At 32.0% G+C, this 19,358-nt stretch overlaps 1 protein-coding gene across 1 annotated transcript in view; it reads right to left on the bottom strand.

The window, feature by feature from the left end:
- Positions 1-19,358, bottom strand: part of LOC145332031 (CD109 antigen-like) — a 50,883-nt gene that overhangs the window by 8,294 nt on the left and 23,231 nt on the right. The window contains exons 38-62 of the mRNA XM_080176938.1: positions 18,327-18,412; positions 17,956-17,994; positions 17,754-17,844; positions 17,476-17,525; positions 17,139-17,221; positions 10,984-11,077; positions 10,459-10,563; positions 10,006-10,048; positions 9,235-9,304; positions 8,834-8,917; positions 8,218-8,286; positions 8,035-8,089; positions 7,761-7,801; positions 7,322-7,400; positions 6,748-6,815; positions 6,176-6,233; positions 5,681-5,729; positions 4,908-4,971; positions 4,174-4,235; positions 3,700-3,811; positions 2,643-2,696; positions 2,380-2,427; positions 1,525-1,585; positions 507-556; positions 311-400 (exon numbers count right to left, since the gene is read on the bottom strand). Of these exons, the coding sequence (XP_080033064.1) occupies positions 311-400; positions 507-556; positions 1,525-1,585; positions 2,380-2,427; positions 2,643-2,696; positions 3,700-3,811; positions 4,174-4,235; positions 4,908-4,971; positions 5,681-5,729; positions 6,176-6,233; positions 6,748-6,815; positions 7,322-7,400; positions 7,761-7,801; positions 8,035-8,089; positions 8,218-8,286; positions 8,834-8,917; positions 9,235-9,304; positions 10,006-10,048; positions 10,459-10,563; positions 10,984-11,077; positions 17,139-17,221; positions 17,476-17,525; positions 17,754-17,844; positions 17,956-17,994; positions 18,327-18,412 (1,705 nt within the window). The remainder of the gene's footprint in view (positions 1-310; positions 401-506; positions 557-1,524; positions 1,586-2,379; positions 2,428-2,642; positions 2,697-3,699; positions 3,812-4,173; positions 4,236-4,907; positions 4,972-5,680; positions 5,730-6,175; positions 6,234-6,747; positions 6,816-7,321; positions 7,401-7,760; positions 7,802-8,034; positions 8,090-8,217; positions 8,287-8,833; positions 8,918-9,234; positions 9,305-10,005; positions 10,049-10,458; positions 10,564-10,983; positions 11,078-17,138; positions 17,222-17,475; positions 17,526-17,753; positions 17,845-17,955; positions 17,995-18,326; positions 18,413-19,358) is intronic.

Genomic DNA, 19,358 nt, shown 5'->3' on the forward strand with positions numbered 1-19,358 from the left:
TCTAATAACTGCATACTTGTAAACCATATGCACTTAGCCATTGTAGACAACATTCTTGGTCAAGGCACTTCCCCAATCTTTTTGTAACCCTTTTTTTACTTGACGGAAGACGGGAGGTCAACCATCTACTTTTAATTTAAGTTTAAAGAGAAGGGTTAAAAAAATAGAATAGGATTAATTTTTTTACAAACCTTCTCTAGACCTATAAAAAGCTTTGACATAAAGGAGAACCATATCAGTCCTATGGTGAGTAAGATCCTTCAATAAAAACTCAATGACATCCTGTTTCTTTTATCTAAGGATTGTTTACCTGTTGTTTCAACCGCCAAGGCATCATCAATTTGAAATTTTTTAGGGTTCAAGAAAGGTCTGGTAAACTCGTATGTTATATTGTTGGTTACTAAAAAAAAATTATAAATTTACAAAAAAAAACAGCAGTTCTAAAGCTTATTATGTTTAATTTTCCAAAATGGTATTTAACATGAATATACTATGGGTACAGTTACCTATTTCTGATCTACTCCAATACACCATTCCTCCGGATTCTCTTTTCATGCTGGAATAAAATTACATTTTATTTAATTATAATCAAATCCTCTAATTTAAAAAAATTAGATGAATATAAAACATATACATTTAAAGGTGGCTTTTAACTAACCCCCCCCCCCCCCTCAAAAATAATGGAGAGAATTGACCCCGATGTACCTGTGGTATCCGCCTAGGTTAAATGGCAGACACCAGAGTTCAAATGACTACGGCAGTGCAAACAGACGTGGACACATATATTATAGAGAAGCTACGCTTCTCTAGCAATCACTAAATAATAAACAGAGTCTATTCAGTTGTTCCTTTATTCAGGGTCTAAGGTTTACTAAAGTTGTACAACATAATATAAATACATATGGATTAGGAATAAAGATAGTTAAAGGTAAATCATACAAGTAAAACATAGATAGTTGCAATGGTTAGGTAGATGGCTATCCCTGTCCGGGGGAGGCAGGATAGCCCATGGAACAGCACAATAGGTAGATAAGCATAGGGGGGTTGTGTGGTAGGTCTGGGTACTAAAAGGGAAGGTTTGATGATTACTGTGACCACAACAGTCTGTGTGGGTGGTGATTCTATCGGGTGAAGGAAGGCTTAGATCCTTTATCCTCAGGGCTGAGGTGGTGCTGATAACTTGGTGGTTGAAGGGGAAGGTTCCGGTGCTTAAGAAGGGAGAGGGAGGGGTAACACCCCTCCCTCCACTTGCAGGACAACTGAGAGATGAAATCAATACCGTTATCTGACATATCTGCAGGTGGCTTTACAATTGTAGAATAACAGGATTTAGCTGGGTGCGTAGCATCACTATAATGTCTTGGTTTCTGCATGGCCCAGAGTTGCCGAATACCACATACCTATTACAACGCCCTCCCTCCTCCCAAACTAAAAAAAACTTTAAACTACTTGAAGCATTTCATTAAACTTTTTAAAGTATTAGATATTTCAAAATTAAACGGTTCTAATAATTTATTGTCTCACCTGAAAAGTTTTCCATAGGCCAAATCAGAATCAGATGATTTTGTCAAGATCAGAGCGTATGCTGAATACAAATTTGATTTAGATTTCATAATAAAAACAAGATATTTATCTAATCTAACCACCCCCCAAAGTTTTTTTTTGTACATTTTTTGTAAAATCTCAGTAACTGCTGATTAAATTGGGCTCTACCCTTCTGAGAATATACCTACTGGTCCTCTGGTGGTTTTAAGCTATTTTCTTGGGGGGTGGGACATCCCAACCCCCCCAAAAATAAAAAATCCCCACTTCCAAAATTTTTAATTTTTAAAAATTTTTGTAAACAAAAACCAGTAATTGGGGTGGGGGAACCCCACTGCAACATGGGGCGAAGCCCCCATGTTTCCCCCCCCCCCAATTTTTTTTCTAATTTTAATTTTTGTGTATGCGAACAACCTAGGTTTAATTTTTACGAATTGAAATTTTTTGTACAAATTAAAATTTTTGTGCACAAAGCGCACAACCTGGGTTTAATTTTACCACAGAGTAATTAAACAAAGAATAATAATAAGAAAGAGGGTTGACTTCCCATAACTTTATAGGGCGAAGCCCCTAGAGGCTAGGGGCGAAGCCGTAGTTCTTTATATAACAAGAGCAACTGCCCCTATATCCTAATTACGCTTCCCCAAATTGGATATTATGAAAAGACCCTAAATGAAAAAGTTAAATTAATAACATTAATACAAAGGTTAAAACAGTTTAAAGGATCTTAAAGGACAGAGAGACAGACAATAATCTTGTCCACTATAAACAAGCTTTAGATATAGATTTTTAGATTTGACAAAAGCTTTTGATAATATATATTTTAAAACAACTTACTCACTAACGCCATTTCATAAGGATCTTTGATTACAACCAACTTTTGCTCTAAAAATATAAGATTTGATTTTAGTTGTCAACACATTTACCTATTTTTTCCTGGTTCATTGATATTTTAAAATTTATACATAAATTGTTTAAATAAATGACTAAATTAAATTCGCATTAAACAAATAAAAAAGTTTTCATTTGCTAAATTATTTAAATTTTAAGCAGTTCTAAATAGATAGGTATAAGAAGTTTTTCCCATGAATGAAAATTACCTAAATATCTTTGAGCTCTTAGTCTTGCTCTGCTTCCAAATGTCTTTACATCTCCTGAAAAAAACCCAGTTTATAATGAGTTGTGTCTTTAGGTATATCAATCACTTAAATAACAAAAAGCAGTGAAGGTTGTCCAATTAGTTCATATCAGTTATACCAATTGAATTTGAAGTTTTATCATTAACTGCCAGCAGCTTTATCAATAGCTATGATAACATAAGCAGTCAAGCAATGGTACATTGTAGAACCCAACAAAGTTACCAGATCAATTTACATCAGTAATGGCAATAACCAGTATTATAATTAACTGTCAAAACTACAGCAATTTTTCCATAGCTATAAGAACATAAGCCGTTAAACAATGGTACCCTGTAGAACCCCGCAAAGTTACCAGATCAATTTAAATCAGTTATAACAATGACAGTATTATTATCACCTATAAAAGCATTATCCATAGCTATTAGAACATAAGCAGTAAAGCAATGGTACCTTGTGGAACTCCACAGAGTTACAGTATCAATTTATATCAGTTTTAACCATGGCAGTATTATCATCACCTGTCAAAGCTCCAGCAATTTTATCCATAGCTATGACAACATAAGTATTTAAGCAATGGTACCTTGGAGAACCCCGCAAAGTTACCACATCAATTTGTATAAGTTATAACCATGGCAATATTATCATCACCCGTCAAAGCTCTAGCAGTTTTATCCATAGCTATGAGAACATAAGAATTTAAGGTGATGGTACCTTGGAGAAAGATACCAAATAAGTTTATATCAGTTATAACCATGGAAGCATCATTACCTGTCAAAGCTCCAGCAGTTTTATCCATAGCTATGAGAACATAAGCAGTCAAGCAATGGTACCTTGGAGAACCCCGCAAAGTTACCACATCAATTTGTATCAGTTAAAACCATGGCAATATTATCATCACCCGTCAAAGCTCTAGCAGTTTTATCCATAGCTATGAGAACATAAGAATTCAAGGTGATGGTACCTTGGAGAAAGATACCAAATAAGTTTACATCAGTTATAACCATGGCAGCATCATTACCTGTCAAAGCTCCAGCAGTTTTATCCATAGCTATGAGAACATAGGCAGTCAATGCAACTGTACTGGTGGTGTTTGTGGATCCCCAGACATTCAAATGTTGCAAGATTGGTACCTAATAAAATATTCCTAGTACAAAATTATTGAAAATAATACATAAGTTTTGAATTTGATATCATGTCCTTCTCAATGCCAAACAGCTCAACACAAGGGCTATCATTTTTTCCACAAGATTCATTAATGTAAATGGAGATCGCAGCACAAGTAAATGCTTGATAAAAAACTATCTTATAAATGTTATTTTTCTCTACTTAAACTATATATCTACAAACAATTAAAGATTATATAGAGGTTTTGTTTTTTTAAAGGAGGTTTTTAAGTCGTGTGGCCGATTGCAGCATTTAAAGTTATCGAGAAAAAAATTCTTCTTATTTCCAATTTCATTTTTTAAAATTGAAACAGAAAACTAAATTAAACCTCTTGAGATTCATGTTCCACAAAGAATCCTTCACTGTCTTGATAATTAATCATCCACATTACTAAACAAAAACAAGGATGACAACATCCATAAGTAGCAAAGCTAAAAAAATTATGAATGTATATTGTAAATTAATGGAAATATGTAGAATATGAGCAAATTTAGTCGCTGATAATTTCAGCCGTCAATTATGAATAGAAATCGAGAAAAGCATGGAAACCTAAAAATCTAGGAGTCGATCTAGCACACCAATTAATAAAAAAATCTTAATAAAACTTAAAATATGTAGAATGGAAAACTGATTATTTCCTGAAAATTTCAGCCCTAAATCACGAAAACTTGAAAATCTAGGAATCGATCTAGCACCTCAACTGACAGACAGATTGACAAAACAATGCATAGAATAGATGGGCATATGTCATAAGAATCTTTACTAAAAATTTCAGCTGTCTACCTTGAATAGGAGCCGAGAAAATCACGTTTCAAACATAGCGTTACGGACTGACTGACTGACGGACAGACAAAGTGAATTATATAGTAGCTTCACTTCTAATAACATATTTCATCTCAATGTTAAACTATTGTGCCATTTTTATGTCAACTTAAGTGTGTATTTATATTGATCATGGCCAATTATTTGATTAAAAGCCATATAGTTGACGATTTAAATATCTAATTTAGATAGGCCAAAAAGATTGATTAAAATTCTCTCCGCTCCAAAAAATTGCTTTACCTGAGTGTTGAAATATAGAAGGGTCAACATAAATGTAATCCTCCCAGTCTTGGAAAGCAACATCCTGCAAAATTAGATTTATAATTGGATCTTATCAAAGATTATCATGTTCTCTAATAAAGTGAAGCTGCCTAAAATAACGATTTACCCTTCCCCCTCTTTATCTAGTTCCCCCTCCTCCTAATAGATGAACGAACTGACCAATAATTGATGTTCAATTTAGCAACCTAAATTGACGACAATTTTTCCCTTGTCATAATATTCACGTATTTTCTATATCACTTCCTGTAAAACGACAATTACGTTCAATAAATTTTTAATAGTTAAGGACATGTTATCAAATGTCAGAGAAGAATGATTTTGTACATTAGTTACTCAGTAAAAGAACTACTCAAAAAAGACAATAAACTGTAAAACTTTAAACAGTAAGACAAACTGTGCAGAGAGAAACAGAGTAAATACTTTAAAATAATGGATTAATTATTACTTGGATCTTACACCAGATTTTCACGTTCTCTTATAATGAGAACCTTGTAGCGGGCTAAAATAACGTATTCTCCCCCATCCAACTTTACCAAATCCCCTTCCCTCCTTTTGGATGAACGAACTGACCAATAAGTGATGTTCATGATATCCATGTTAACGATAATTTTTCCTGTCATAATATCCACGTATATTCTATACCCATTGCTTAAAGTGTCAAAAGTCTAAACCTGACTTAAATATGGCAAACTGACTCAAATATAACGAATCCTACTTTTTAAAAGTTATACCTGTAAAATACTAATAGCCCAAGCAGTCAACCAAACAGAAGGGCCAGATCTAGTTTTTAAGAATTATTAATTCAAGATACACGATTAAACCAAGGTAAAAATTCAGAATTCCAGTGACGATAATTGACCATCATTTAAAGTCTTCATTCACTAGAAAACTTTTGAGGGAAAAAGGTGTCAATTTAATGTCTAATAATTTTCCATTTGCCTAGTTTTTCATAATCAGAAAAATACTAATAAAAGTAACAAGATATCTGGCTGTCTAAGTGTCTCGCTAACCTCTAGACCAATATGATTCTCCTTTACAGATTCTAGAAAGTTTTATAACTAAATATCTGGAGGGAGAGTATTTCCACCCTCTCAAGAAAAATCGACCCAGAAAAATAGACAAATAGAAAAGACGAGAGTAAAATATTCAATTATAATTGTTTAATCAAAACAAAAAAAGTTGTAAGAGTAAAAAAGAAGAAAGGTAAAAATGAATAATCCTGGAACCTGTCGAACATAGAGAAAGAACCAAAAGAGGTATATCTTCTCATTACAGCTGTCAACTCTGAAAGCAAAATGAGTAAGAGTAACAATTCTGAAAGAATTAAGAAAAAAATTACATGGCTGCTGACATAATCTCTATACACCGCGTCATCACTAAAGATATTAAAAAAGGTTCCTACTTTTGCTATGTCAGGTGCACAATTTTGATAATTAGACTATGGGGAATACCTAGGACAAAACAGGCGCAACTTATTACTGTGTCATGAAAGAGTTGGTTGTCTGTTACTAAACCTGATACCTCGGCGTTTGGACAGAAAAAGAGAGATTTTTCTTCCCTTAGTTACACTGGGTTGTTGGACCTGATGTTAGAGTATTATCATGTTCAGCAACCACGCCCGTGAGGTAATTTATAGGTAACATTATATCTTTTTAAATGAAAATAAAAAATTTAATTCTTGCATTTTTCTCAGTGGTCTCTCTGTTTTAGAAGGGGTATGGAGTTGGAAGAAAAATAGCCAAAACCCATCCAAAGACTTTAATCTTAGAATATAATAGGATAATGATCTTGTTCTTACCTACATTCATAGCCTCAAAGATTGACCGTTGAAAATCCAAACCCTTGTCTACCAGCTGATTTGTTAACCTAATAGATTTATATCATTTTACAGTATGGCTTGGAAACCGGTTTATATTTGCTGGATTAGAACATGTTCTCACTCATAATGAAAAATTTATAAAGCATCGTATTACAGACATTTTCCCACAAATATTAAAAAAATGATATTAATAGTAACAGTTTTGTTAGCCTTGATGGGCTGAAATCCCTGGCTAACAAAACTAGTGTTAATATTATGATTTTTAGATCTTATAATTTTTTATTTCTTTACCCGTTGAAAGCTGTCTATATTATGATGCGATAAATAACTATTATTTTATTCCCTGAAATGGAATTGTTCAGAGCACACCTTTTTTTCTTAATTAATTCATTCATCCATCCACTTTTTTGTTGGCGGATAAAATATTTTAAAAAAAACAGTGATTTCTGCTGTTTTGGACACCTGAAAAACGGCTGCAATCGCGGCCTACTAAAAGTAGTTTTACTGCATAAAGACAAAATAGAATTTCTGTGTTGGGTATTAAAAGAACTACCTTAAATAATGTAGGTTCCATGTATTAGCAGCTAGATTGAAGAGATGGTACTCTGTCCCCTTGCCCACTCTTCCATACACTAAATAATATTAATACATAAATAAAAAGTTATATTATGTTTGTCTGTCTATTTCCCCATAAAAATTCAGATTTATTTAGCTTATTTATTGAACAGCATTGCATTTTGCTAAAAATTTTACATATACAAGCCAAACGTTCAAATTGATGACAAATAAAATTACCCTGTAGATTAAAATTATTGGTTGAACAGTTTGGCCATAATGTTATAGTTAAAACCCACCAGTCAAGATTTGATAAAAAGACCCAAAGTTTCCAATCCAATAAATTAGAAACTGTTCTTTTAAAACATTGCAGGGTAAAAGTTTAATTTACAGTATAATGTCCCCTCCCTTTCTTATGATAAAGATATATTTATTACCTGTAGGAAATAAAGTTTCCATGGATACTGGTTCATCATCTCTAAATAATTATTTACTTTTTACATAAAAAACAAATATTTAAAAAGTAAAATATTGGCATTGATGGAAAATAATAAATGAATAGTAAGTTCCAGAATTTATGCTTATAAGCAAAGGAATCTTCACAAAAAAAAATATCTCATTTCAAATTATGCATATGTAAAAATAAATTTATAACTTTATTACAAAACAGCCAAAGACCTATAGAAAATACTAAATAATATCTAAATTTACCTAAATGTAGGACCAATAACATCTCCAGTTATTACAACAGAACCTTTAGGACTTCCTAGAAAAGAAAAGACGATGTAATAAAAAAGACTTAAAGTTATTTTTGGAATTTTAAATGTTTAACTTTATTATTTTAAATCATGCAACTCTGTTTTATTTTTGTTTTTCTATTTGAAAAAAAACTACCTGATATAAATCGTCTGTATATTTCATAGGGAATAATTGGATTTTCATCTACCACAATATTGAAAAACTCTGAAAATTTAGAAAAGTTTTATGACAGCTATTGAGAATAAATCACTAAAAATGACACTTTCGTTAATTAGCAAATCTATTTTTTTATTAATATAATTTAACAACAATTAATGATTTTCTGTTAAATTATCATGTCAGACATCAATTTCAATATTAGTTGCTTATTAGACCTAATAATGGCGTTTGATACAATCCCAACTAATCAAAAACCTTGAAAATAGACCTTTATTCAATTTTATAAAAATTTTATTAGAACTGAGAAACCAATAAATATATAAGTATAGATATGTATTACAGATAACAGTCTGGGCCAAGTGGCGGAGACCCTTTTAGTCTGCTAGCAAATTGATTTCTGCTCCTCTGTAGGCACTCGGCTGAGTTTTTATTTCCGACGCTATATGCAGATTTTAAAAACCCAGTAATAAAATCGGGCCTTGATCCTCACCCTTTGGGCAGAGTTACATGTAGCTCATGCCCACCTATATTCGTTTACAATGAAAGACCAACAGACAAACCAAAGATCATGTGATGAAGAGCTACAATTTACCTAATTCTTTAGCTCTAGCTTTGAGATCCAAGATAGCGCTGGTATGATGTTGGACTATGCTTCCCTCTCCAATAATCTCTATATCTAAATATATTTGTTCATTAATATCCAGGAACCTTCAAATTGCAACTTCTTACTTTCATTAGATAATATTGTCTATTTGACATGTAAAAAAAAATACAAAATTTTGTTATATAAGGTCATTAAAACGTTGCTTAGAAAAGTCAAATAAAGCATCTAAAAAATGATAGTTGAGGGTGGTTTCTACCTCCCTACACCCCTTTCAATTCACCTTAAGAGGGATCTACACCACCCTGATAACCCCCCTAAACAGCAAAGAGGTGTGTCAAGCCAAGAAGATCACACCCCTTAGCTCGCCTGTGCACCCCATTGATACTAACCTACAGTTTGATCTAGTGAGGCTAACTGACAGTTTAAAACTACTGTTACACTAATAGTTCCCAAATCAATCTAAATAATAGTTATTTATCGCATCGTATTATAAACAGCCTTCCGCGGATATAAAAATGTACAATCATAAGATTAAAACCGGTTTTTAACCCCGAGATGCCAAAGGCACTGGCCCAAAAAAACTGGTTTTAATCTTTAAAATTTTTATATTCGTAGAAAACTGGATAATACGATGATTTACATAATTTTTCATTATGGCTGAGAACCGGTTCTAATCCACCGGATATTAATCGGTTACGAAGCGATACTGGAATATTCATTATAAATTTTAATTTGAATCTTTTCTTTTCTTTTATTGATTTAAATTAGGTAACTTTTGTGTTATTTATTTTTTTTATACAATTTCTTCTCCTGTCCTTGTATTAAGTCTACATCCAATGATTAATCATATGGTACTAGGAGATGGGCCCGTATAATCTACTGGCTTTGTATTTGTAGAGGGAATAACAATGAAATAGGCTAAAACAACCCCCAGTTTCATTTCTAAAAATAAATAGCCTAAAGCTTTCCGAGATCTTTCTGAAGTTTCCCTAAAATTGAGGACTTAATCGGTTAATTAGTTATCAAAATTCTAAGCTACACACATAAAAGACTTACTACTTTATACATATGATGGAATATATTATCCTAAATGCCCTACAGACCCACATACAAACCAATCAGAAATATGTAGAGTAGTTTCGCTACTAAAAGTGACTTACCATAGGTTTTATAGGAATGTGAATATCAAAGTTTGATTCTCCCCTAAAAAAATATAAAATTTTAGTTGCTAAAAGAAATTTTAAAAATCTAAGTCTGGTTGAACTATAAGAATTTAAACATTAATATGTTAAAGGAAAAAGTTAAAAAAATTGGTACAAATAAAACAAACAAATAATTTAAATCAAAACAGACATATTTATTTTCTTTAATATTCATGAACAAGGTGCTTTCTTGGCCTCCAAGCCCCCCTCCTATTATTCTAATTTTTTTATAAATATATTGTAGCCCCTTCGAAAGGCTATAACCTTGCGGACCCTATCACTAAGAGGTACTATCCCTGTGGGGATTATTCTAACCTTTACTCAGTCAAACCGTAGCATCAAAAATATGCTTATACAAATGTTGTCCAGATCCAATATGGGGAAACAGCCCATGTGTTTGTATGTATGTACCTGATGTAGCTGAAATGATGGTGGTCTCCGCTGGAGGTTCTGGGGTTGAAAGGATTTACATATCCAAAGTTCTCCACGTGGACAAACTCATAGTCAGGCGATCCTCTGAAATCGAATCGCATCATAGACAGCTTTCTACGGATATTGTTGGCCTTGATGGGCTGACAGTCCGGGCTAAATTTATATTTTTATATCTGCGGAAAGCTGTTTACAATACGATGCGATAAATAAATTTTAATAGTTTATATTTTTTATGATTTGCCCTCTCATATGTTAATTATAAAACCTTGGGCACTTTTGTTGAATCTCAATTGATGGTTTTTTGGTTTGTTGAAACTAACATCGTCCTAACTTTTCAATAACATAATTAATCTACATAAAGGGGAGTTTTGTATATAATCATTGGGTATGAACAATTAACACCAATTAATAGTCCATTGTCTTGTCCCTAATATATGTGAAAAGCAGATTTCGAACCAATTAATAAGACTCATAGATTACCAGAGCTAAAAATACTAAACTTACAGTAATATGATAACAAATTCCATTTCAATGGGAGTCCAGTTAAATACTGTGCATCTTATTCCAATTGTTTCACCTCTCTTCACAATTTCAGGACCTAAAATTTTTAAAGAAGTCATTAATTAAAGGGATAGTATGTGTAAAACAACTTTTTCCTATGCCTAAACCCTGCATGATAGCCTATAACTGCGGTGAACTAACCCTGTGGGTAGATATACCACACTTTTCTGGGATCTTGCCAGATCAAGTATCAACTGTGGGGAATACCAAAGGATGACTCCATGCAAAATTTGAGCCGGATCCGGCCAAAACCGGCCGGGATTTTTATAAAAAACCGGTTTTTCCCGGTTTTTAGGGGGTATCTGTAAATCAAGCCCCCTCCTGGGTACGCCCCAATATTGATTTTTGCTTTAAGGTCTGATCTGAATTCCTCAACACTGGATATGACCCCTAGAGTTGAAAAAATGGTTAAAATCCGGTCTTTTGACCGGTTTCCGGCCATTTCCGGCCCCCCCAAAAAATTTTTTTAATCAAAATTTCATCTAAAACTAAAAAAAATATGCTTTAAATTCCATTTTTCATTAATAATTTTTCAAAAAACAAAAACCTTAGGTAATGAAGATAATTTTAGCAACTTAAAATGTGAAAAAAGGTTGAAAATTGATAAACTTATGTCAATTTGAAAAATGTTGGTAAATCCTAAAAATTTGACGGATTTATACATTTCAGAATTTAGGTTGACTATGGTCTTTAAGATACGCCACATCCAACAAAATTGCAATGAGAGGGTCTAAATGTTTTTCTTAACCAAAATTCTACATACCCTGGCGGTTCCAAGGATATATCATTAAAGCTTATCGGCTGGCCAGAAAGCTTTTAACAGGCGGCCGACTAAAAGCCGGATTTAATGGTTATCAACTGTACAAAGTAGCGATTTTCGTTTTTTTTTGGCCAAAACTCATGCAGGGAGTTGTTTTTTGGGATTGACATACAAAAGCAAGTTTGTACAACTTATTGGGGCGGACATTTCTTTAATTACGCATTATCCGCCACGGGCGAACCTATTGGCTGTTATTTGCTGCCAAAGGCGCAATTTTTGACAATTTTGCTGTTCACGAGGTTTCAAAGGCAATTTTGGAGGGAAATTAAAATGATTATTAAATACTTTTCTTTTGCAAATTTAATTGGCTACATTTCTTGTGACATAATTTTTTTGTGCGTCCAACCGGTTTTGTTCCAGTTGAAATTTAAAAAAAAGATAACAACTTCTAATTACACCAACCCCATGAAATGTATTTTCCCCCCACAAGAAACAAGTTTGGGTGAAATAATTGTTTAAGCCGCAGGCTCCAATTTGGGGCTATAGCACTTACACATCCAGCAAATTTACAGTTGATGTATTTTTGGCAAAATGTTTTCTTACTTTTTCTCATGCCATAAATACATCCAACACAGACAAAAATACATCCAATATTTTAATACATATGTCAAAAATACATCTGACACTGGCATTTACACATCCATACTTTTTCAATTATATGTCATAAATACATCCAACACTGGCAAATATACATCTAGATTAATTTATAAGAATATTTATTTGATTACAATTAATTAGATTTTGTACAGTATGTATAGGTTTTAAATTTTTGCCCTATTTTAGTTACTCTCTCCCCCTATTTATTTCCTGCTTTCTCAAGATGCTCCCTACAAAACATCAATACATTTACGCAGGTGGTCAAATTAATTGGTTCACTATGTTCCACGAGTGACAAAAAATCGTTTTTTACATTTTGGAAAATACACTTTTAAACAATTGTTTAGTAATATACACAAGTTTTGGGAAATAAAGCCGAAAGAATTAGCTCTTTACTATGAAAAATAAGAATTTTACGTGTAATTATACCAGAGGTATGGAATTAAGTTCCTTTTCATCATTGTAAACAACTATTTTTAAGGTCAACTAAACTACATTTCAAATCAATGTGGACCCCTTATTTTTAAAGCTATTTTTAAGTATTATAAATTTTTGGAATCAGTATGTAATAATTTATACGTTTAGCCTTTAAAAGAAGTCAAATCTCCATTTTTTGTTGTAATTGTAGATGGTTTTCTTAGCATACTCGATTTCTGTAAAATAGACAATTTTCTTCTAATGAAAATTTTACGTTTGGTTCCAGATCTTTTAAGACCAAAAGAGTCCAAGCAAATCCTCTTACATGGTGATATTAGATGTATGTACAATATCAGAGAACTTTACCCTGTGTATGCGAAGGTATGCGAAGTTTGTTTTTTTAAGCCCTAAAGATACTGGGTCTATACAAAAATAACAATTTTTTAAGATATAAAAGTAATTTATTTTTCTACTTATTTCCAACACATAATCAATTAAACTAAAAGTAAAGAAAAGTTTTAAATAAAGATTATCCCTAAATGTCTAGGCTCTTATTTGAACTATTTTACCTTTTTATTGGGGGGGGGGGGGGGGGTAATGCCCAACTTACATCCACATCTAAACCCATTAAAGCTAGAAGTTTAAAATTTATGTGGTTTCCTAGTTCAAATATATATTCTTATTTGATTAGCATTATTTACTCCCTTCACACTTATATTAAGCAACCTTTTTCCAAAGGTGCTTTCAAAAAGACAAGTAGAATTTGTATTGTTTAAGATAGAAAATGCTTCCTTTCAAGTAAATTGAAAATAAAATGAAAGTCTTATATCAGAGATTTATAGGGATTATACAATGGCCGAGAAATTAATGTACATTTCCAATGCTAATACACAAAATTGGCCCTTCTTTAAATTACAATTAGTGATTGAAACGTTTTGACACTCAACTAATAAACCAACCAATCAAAATTCAATAAAAGTCCCACAAATTGTTATGCCTACAAATAAGAAAACGCTATTTTGTGAATTTGGGGACTATTATAATAAACAGCCCATTGTCCCCTCCCTCCGTACATTTACACACAGAAAATAAATAAGAAATAGGCTCATCTGTATGTAAACTTGAGATTGGAAATCTCAAAAAGTAAATTTCGGCGGCGGCGATCGGCGGTAAAACGGCGGCAGATTTTCATATAGTTTCAGTAGGTCATACATACTTGTTTTGTTAGAAAAGCTTATGTTTAAAATTTGAAGTCTATAGGTAAAAAATTGCGGTCTCAAGAGCTGTTTTAAGATTTCTGAGGGATCAGGACCTGCAGGATCATACCTGGACCCTGAAATTGACTTAAACACTTAAATTTCATATTGGTATGTACTAGTATAGGATATTTTAGTATTTGGTAACTTAAAATGCTTAGTTTAAGGCAAACAAAATATTTTTGCATTTTACCTGTATGACCCTGCCAGGTCTGCTGGCATCCTGTGCCAACCAGGATGGAGATATTCAAAATTTCGTCATAACATTGATAGATATATGGATACTTATTGCTACTTAAATAAAATTTCGTCAAAATTTTAAAATATACACTCTGCTATGATTTTTTGTCATTTTTTGGCTTTTCTGGAACACAGTGTGGTTGTGGGGGAAAAGGTATGTCCACGCATTACGTGCATGACAAATATCTCGAGTTTTTTTCCGTCTTAATTTCTTACGACTTTTTATACAGTTTTGTATTGTGGTAGGCAGGCGTTGTTGGAGGGGGGGGGGGAGGGGGTGCCAGAAGACAAAGTTTATACTGTGTTAACACTTTAAGGGCAATAGGGATGAAAAGTAGAAAATGTTATTTATGAAAAAAAAAAAAAAATATATTTAAATGTTGTATATTAAATATTGTATATCATAAATCAATTTTGAAATGATATATAGAAAAGTAAAATCTTTAAAGGTTTAAATAATAAATATAGGTGTTACAAACAATATGAGTCAAACGTTAGATTTAAAAAAAAATATTTTTACAGCTAGGATTCAAACTATCTTAATTCTCTTAATTTGGAAGCTAATCTTTAGTTTACAACTTTATCCATCTTTGTTCATAGTTTATTTACTGGTTGATTTATTAACTGTTTATTTGTATTTAAAAAAAAATATCATTAAGAACATGTCCTTATAAAAAAAGATAACCTGGCATTTGTATTATAATTTAAATCTTTATAATGCTTTTTATTTTAACCTGACAAATATATCATAACTCAAATAATATAAAAGTTGTTTTCTTATTATTTTAAATTAAATTTCTATGGATGTATAAATGCCAGTGTTGGATGTATTTATGACATATAATTGAAAACGTATGGATGTGTAAATGCCAGTGTCAGATGTATTTTTGACATATGTATAAAAATATTGGATGTATTTTTGCCAGTGTTGGATGTATTTATGACATGAGAATCGATTTTACTGTCATTTATACAGTAAAAATTCAGTTTGTCATAAATACATCCATTGCACTGGCGAAAACACATCCACTGTAAATTTGCTGGGTGTGTAAATGGCAGTCCCCCTCCAATTTATCTTATTATTAATTATAACACTATAAGTATGAATTATATTATCTTACCATATTTATACATAATAATTATGATTATGTTATTATTATTATTCAGTATTAATTATCATATACATATAACCTATTACAAATCAATCAATAAATTATAATACATTTTAATATGAATACCTATTTTAAATCTATCAATAATAACTCATATTAATTATCATTATCTTTTTATTACTTATTATTTAAGATTTTATCATTATTAATCATATAAAATATCCTATTACTAATTGTTCAATACTTATTCATATTGTTATAATTTTTTTTTTAAATGTAGTAACTATCACCATTTCTAAATTACTTTATTTGATTATCAATTGAATTACCTAACCTATTACATATCTTTTTAATTTATAAATAATTGCTAGAGATGAATAATAAGTATTCAGATTTATCAGTAATAATCATTAAAGATTAATCAGATAAATAAAAGATAAATTAGAAAAAAAAATTACAAAGTAGTAAATATCAGTGATTGAAATGTGGAATTAATTATCAAAATTATGATGTACTAACAATTAGTGTTTAATTAATTTTAAAATTGCAAGAAAAAAATAATTATAATTAAAAAGTAATAATTTTTAAATTTCAACTGGAACAAAACCAGTTGGACGCACAAAAAAATTTACTTCACATGAAATGTAGCCAATTTAATTTGCAAATGAAAAGTATTTCAGAGTTATCTTGATTGGATGACTCCTTCCCCTCAAAAATAGTCTTTAAAACCTCGCGAACGACAAAATCGCCGAAAATCGTGATTTCGGCGGCAAATAACTGCCAAACTGTCAGTTAGAGGTGAATGATTCATAAGTAAAGAAATGTCCGCCTCAAAAAGTTAAACATTATTGAAGAAGTGTCCTAAGTCGTCAAATCGACTCCATTATCCCATAAAGGGCCAAAAAAACGAATTTTTTTGAAAAATTGTCAAAAATCGCGCCTTTGGCGGTGCATATCCAATAGGTTCGCCCGTGGCGGATAATGCGTAATTAAAGAAATGTCCGCCCCAATAAGTTGTACAAACTTGCTTTTGTATGTCAATCCCAAAAAACAACTCCCTGCATGAGTTTTGGCCAAAAAAAACGAAAATCGCTACTTTGTACAGTTGATAACCATTAAATCCAGCTTTTAGTCGGCCGCCTGTTAATAGCTTTCTGGCCAGCCGACAAGCTTTAATGATATATCCCTGGAACCGCCAGGGTATGTAGAATTTGGCAATGCTTTGTGAAAACCCCGAAAATTTTAATCCAGAGATTTTAAAAACAAATCACATTACTTGGTTGTGACATCTGCACTGCACTGGTATGGTTCATAAAAAGCGCTGAGACAAATGTTAAGCAGTTAAAAGGTTGGTTATCTTTTTAAAAATTATAACTAGAATAAACAATATTATAAGACCAGCCTTCCATCCCTGAAAAATTTTCATAAAACAAATTTTCTTTTTAATTATGTCTGAATGTCAAATAAATCGTTTAAAATAGATTAAAACTTAAATAGAAATTATAAATTATCTGTATAGATTCTGCAAATGAAACATAAATGTAGAAAATGCGTACAGACAGGGAAATATTCATAATCCCATAAAAGTGGGGCTATTTGATTTAGGCACTTATAGCTAAGCCAATATCTTGAATAAAGTAAAGAATAAAGATATACCTTCACAATAAAGCCATATTGGTCTTGTAGTTGAGTATTCTATTGGATCTTCTTGAACTGTTAATCCATACTTCTTGCTAACACTATGAATTAAAATGGATTATGTTGGCTCAATTATAGAATATTTATTAAATTATTTGTCAACAAAACCTAGTCCCCCCCCCCCCCCCAAGAAGGTTAAAGAGGTTTTTATGCTATTTAGCCCCACCCCATGAAAAAATAACATAAAATCCCCCAAAACGCCTAAACAAAGATAAGTGAGCGTATTTTCTCCACAAACCAGAAATTCCATTAAAGTAATCTAAATAACTATACATGAAAAATATTTTTTATATACCTGAAAGCCATGAAGTACCAATCATCAGCTGTTTCTGGTACTGTAATAGTCTAGAACATGATAATTAAGGATCTCAAGGGATAAGACTTTAAATTAATGTACTTCAATTCTGATATGATTTTGATAAGATAAGACATGTATAGTGGTTCCTACTGCTGCTATGTCAGATGTAAGATATTTATGTTAGAATAAGGGAAAGGCTTTTGCCCACATCAGGCGCAACACATTATTATTCAAAGTAAAGACCTACATGCAAAGCTGCACAATCAAAGAATTACCTCAAACTGTTCTCTGTCTTCATCAATATTAAGATCAAACCATCCCCAATCTCCGTCCCAATTGTCATAGAAATCATCATATCGATTGAATCTGTAATTATAAAACAAGGATAATTGTAACTAAAAAAACGCTCAGCAATTTTCATTTCTTCATTTCTATCTCACATTCTTTTCATTTTCATATTTATTGTGAAAAAATTACCTTGAAAATCTATATTTCATTGTCAGTTCTTGATCAATTCTAAAAAAAACATGATTTTAAATTTTATTTCTAAAGAAAAACTATAGTGAAGTGGAGGGGGAGTTTAGGGGCAATTTTACTTGGGAGGGTATAATTACATTGATGAAAAATAATTTAAACTTCTCTGACCCATGAGGGGCCTCTCTGTAGGAGAATCATATTTATTCAGCTGTGGTGGGGCGATTTAGGTGTTATTACCCTCTCAATAGTGGTTATATAACTTCCCAAGACCTAGATCTACTCTGTACAGGAGAACCATATCAGTTCAGCGGATAGAAAGATCCTTTGATACAGACAATAATACTTTACTACTTTTATGTTTTTTTTTGTACCTGGATTTATCTCCACAATTAAATTCATCATATCCATCTGAACAATCAGGATTACCATCACATCTCTGGTCTGCGGTGAAACAACCCTACAATTACAGATTATATAATCAGGATTACAATCACATCTCTGGTCGGAGGTAAAACAGCCCTAGAATTACAGATTATATAATCAGGATTACCATCACATCTCTGGTCTGCGGTGAAACAACCCTAGAATTACAGATTATATAATCAGGATTACCATCACATCTCTGGTCAGAGGTGAAACAACCCAAGAATTACAGATTATATAATCAGGATTACCATCACATCTCTGATCTGTGGTGAAACAACCCTAGAATTACAGATTATATAATCATGATTACCATCACATCTCTGGTCAGAGGTGAAACTACCCTAGAATTACAGATTATAAAATCAATATTACCATCACATCTCTGGTCGGAAGTAAAACAACACTAGAATTACAGATTATATAATCAGGATTACCATCAAATCTCTGGTCAGAGGTGAAACAACCCTAGAATTATAGATAATATAATCAGGATTACCATCACATCTCTGGTTGGAGGTGAAACAACCTTAGAATTATATATTATATAATCAGGATTACCATCACATCTCTGGTCTGCGGTGAAACAACCCTAGAATTACAGATTATATAATCAGGATTACCATCACATTTCTGGTCAGAGGTGAAACAACCCTAGAATTACAGATTATATAATCAGGATTACCATCACATCTCTGATCTGTGGTGAAACAACCCTAGAATTACAGATTATATAATCATGATTACCATCACATCTCTGGTCAGAGGTGAAACTACCCTAAAATTACAGATTATAAAATCAATATTACCATCACATCTCTGGTCGGAAGTAAAACAACCCTAGAATTACAGATTATATAATCAGGATTACCATCACATCTCTGGTCAGAGGTGAAACAACCCTAGAATTATAGATAATATAATCAGGATTACCATCACATCTCTGGTTGGAGGTGAAACAACCTTAGAATTATATATTA

The sequence above is a fragment of the Acartia tonsa genome, chromosome 11 (genome assembly GCF_053477335.1).
Source record: "Acartia tonsa isolate MP-2025a chromosome 11, ASM5347733v1, whole genome shotgun sequence".
Taxonomy (NCBI): domain Eukaryota; kingdom Metazoa; phylum Arthropoda; class Copepoda; order Calanoida; family Acartiidae; genus Acartia; species Acartia tonsa.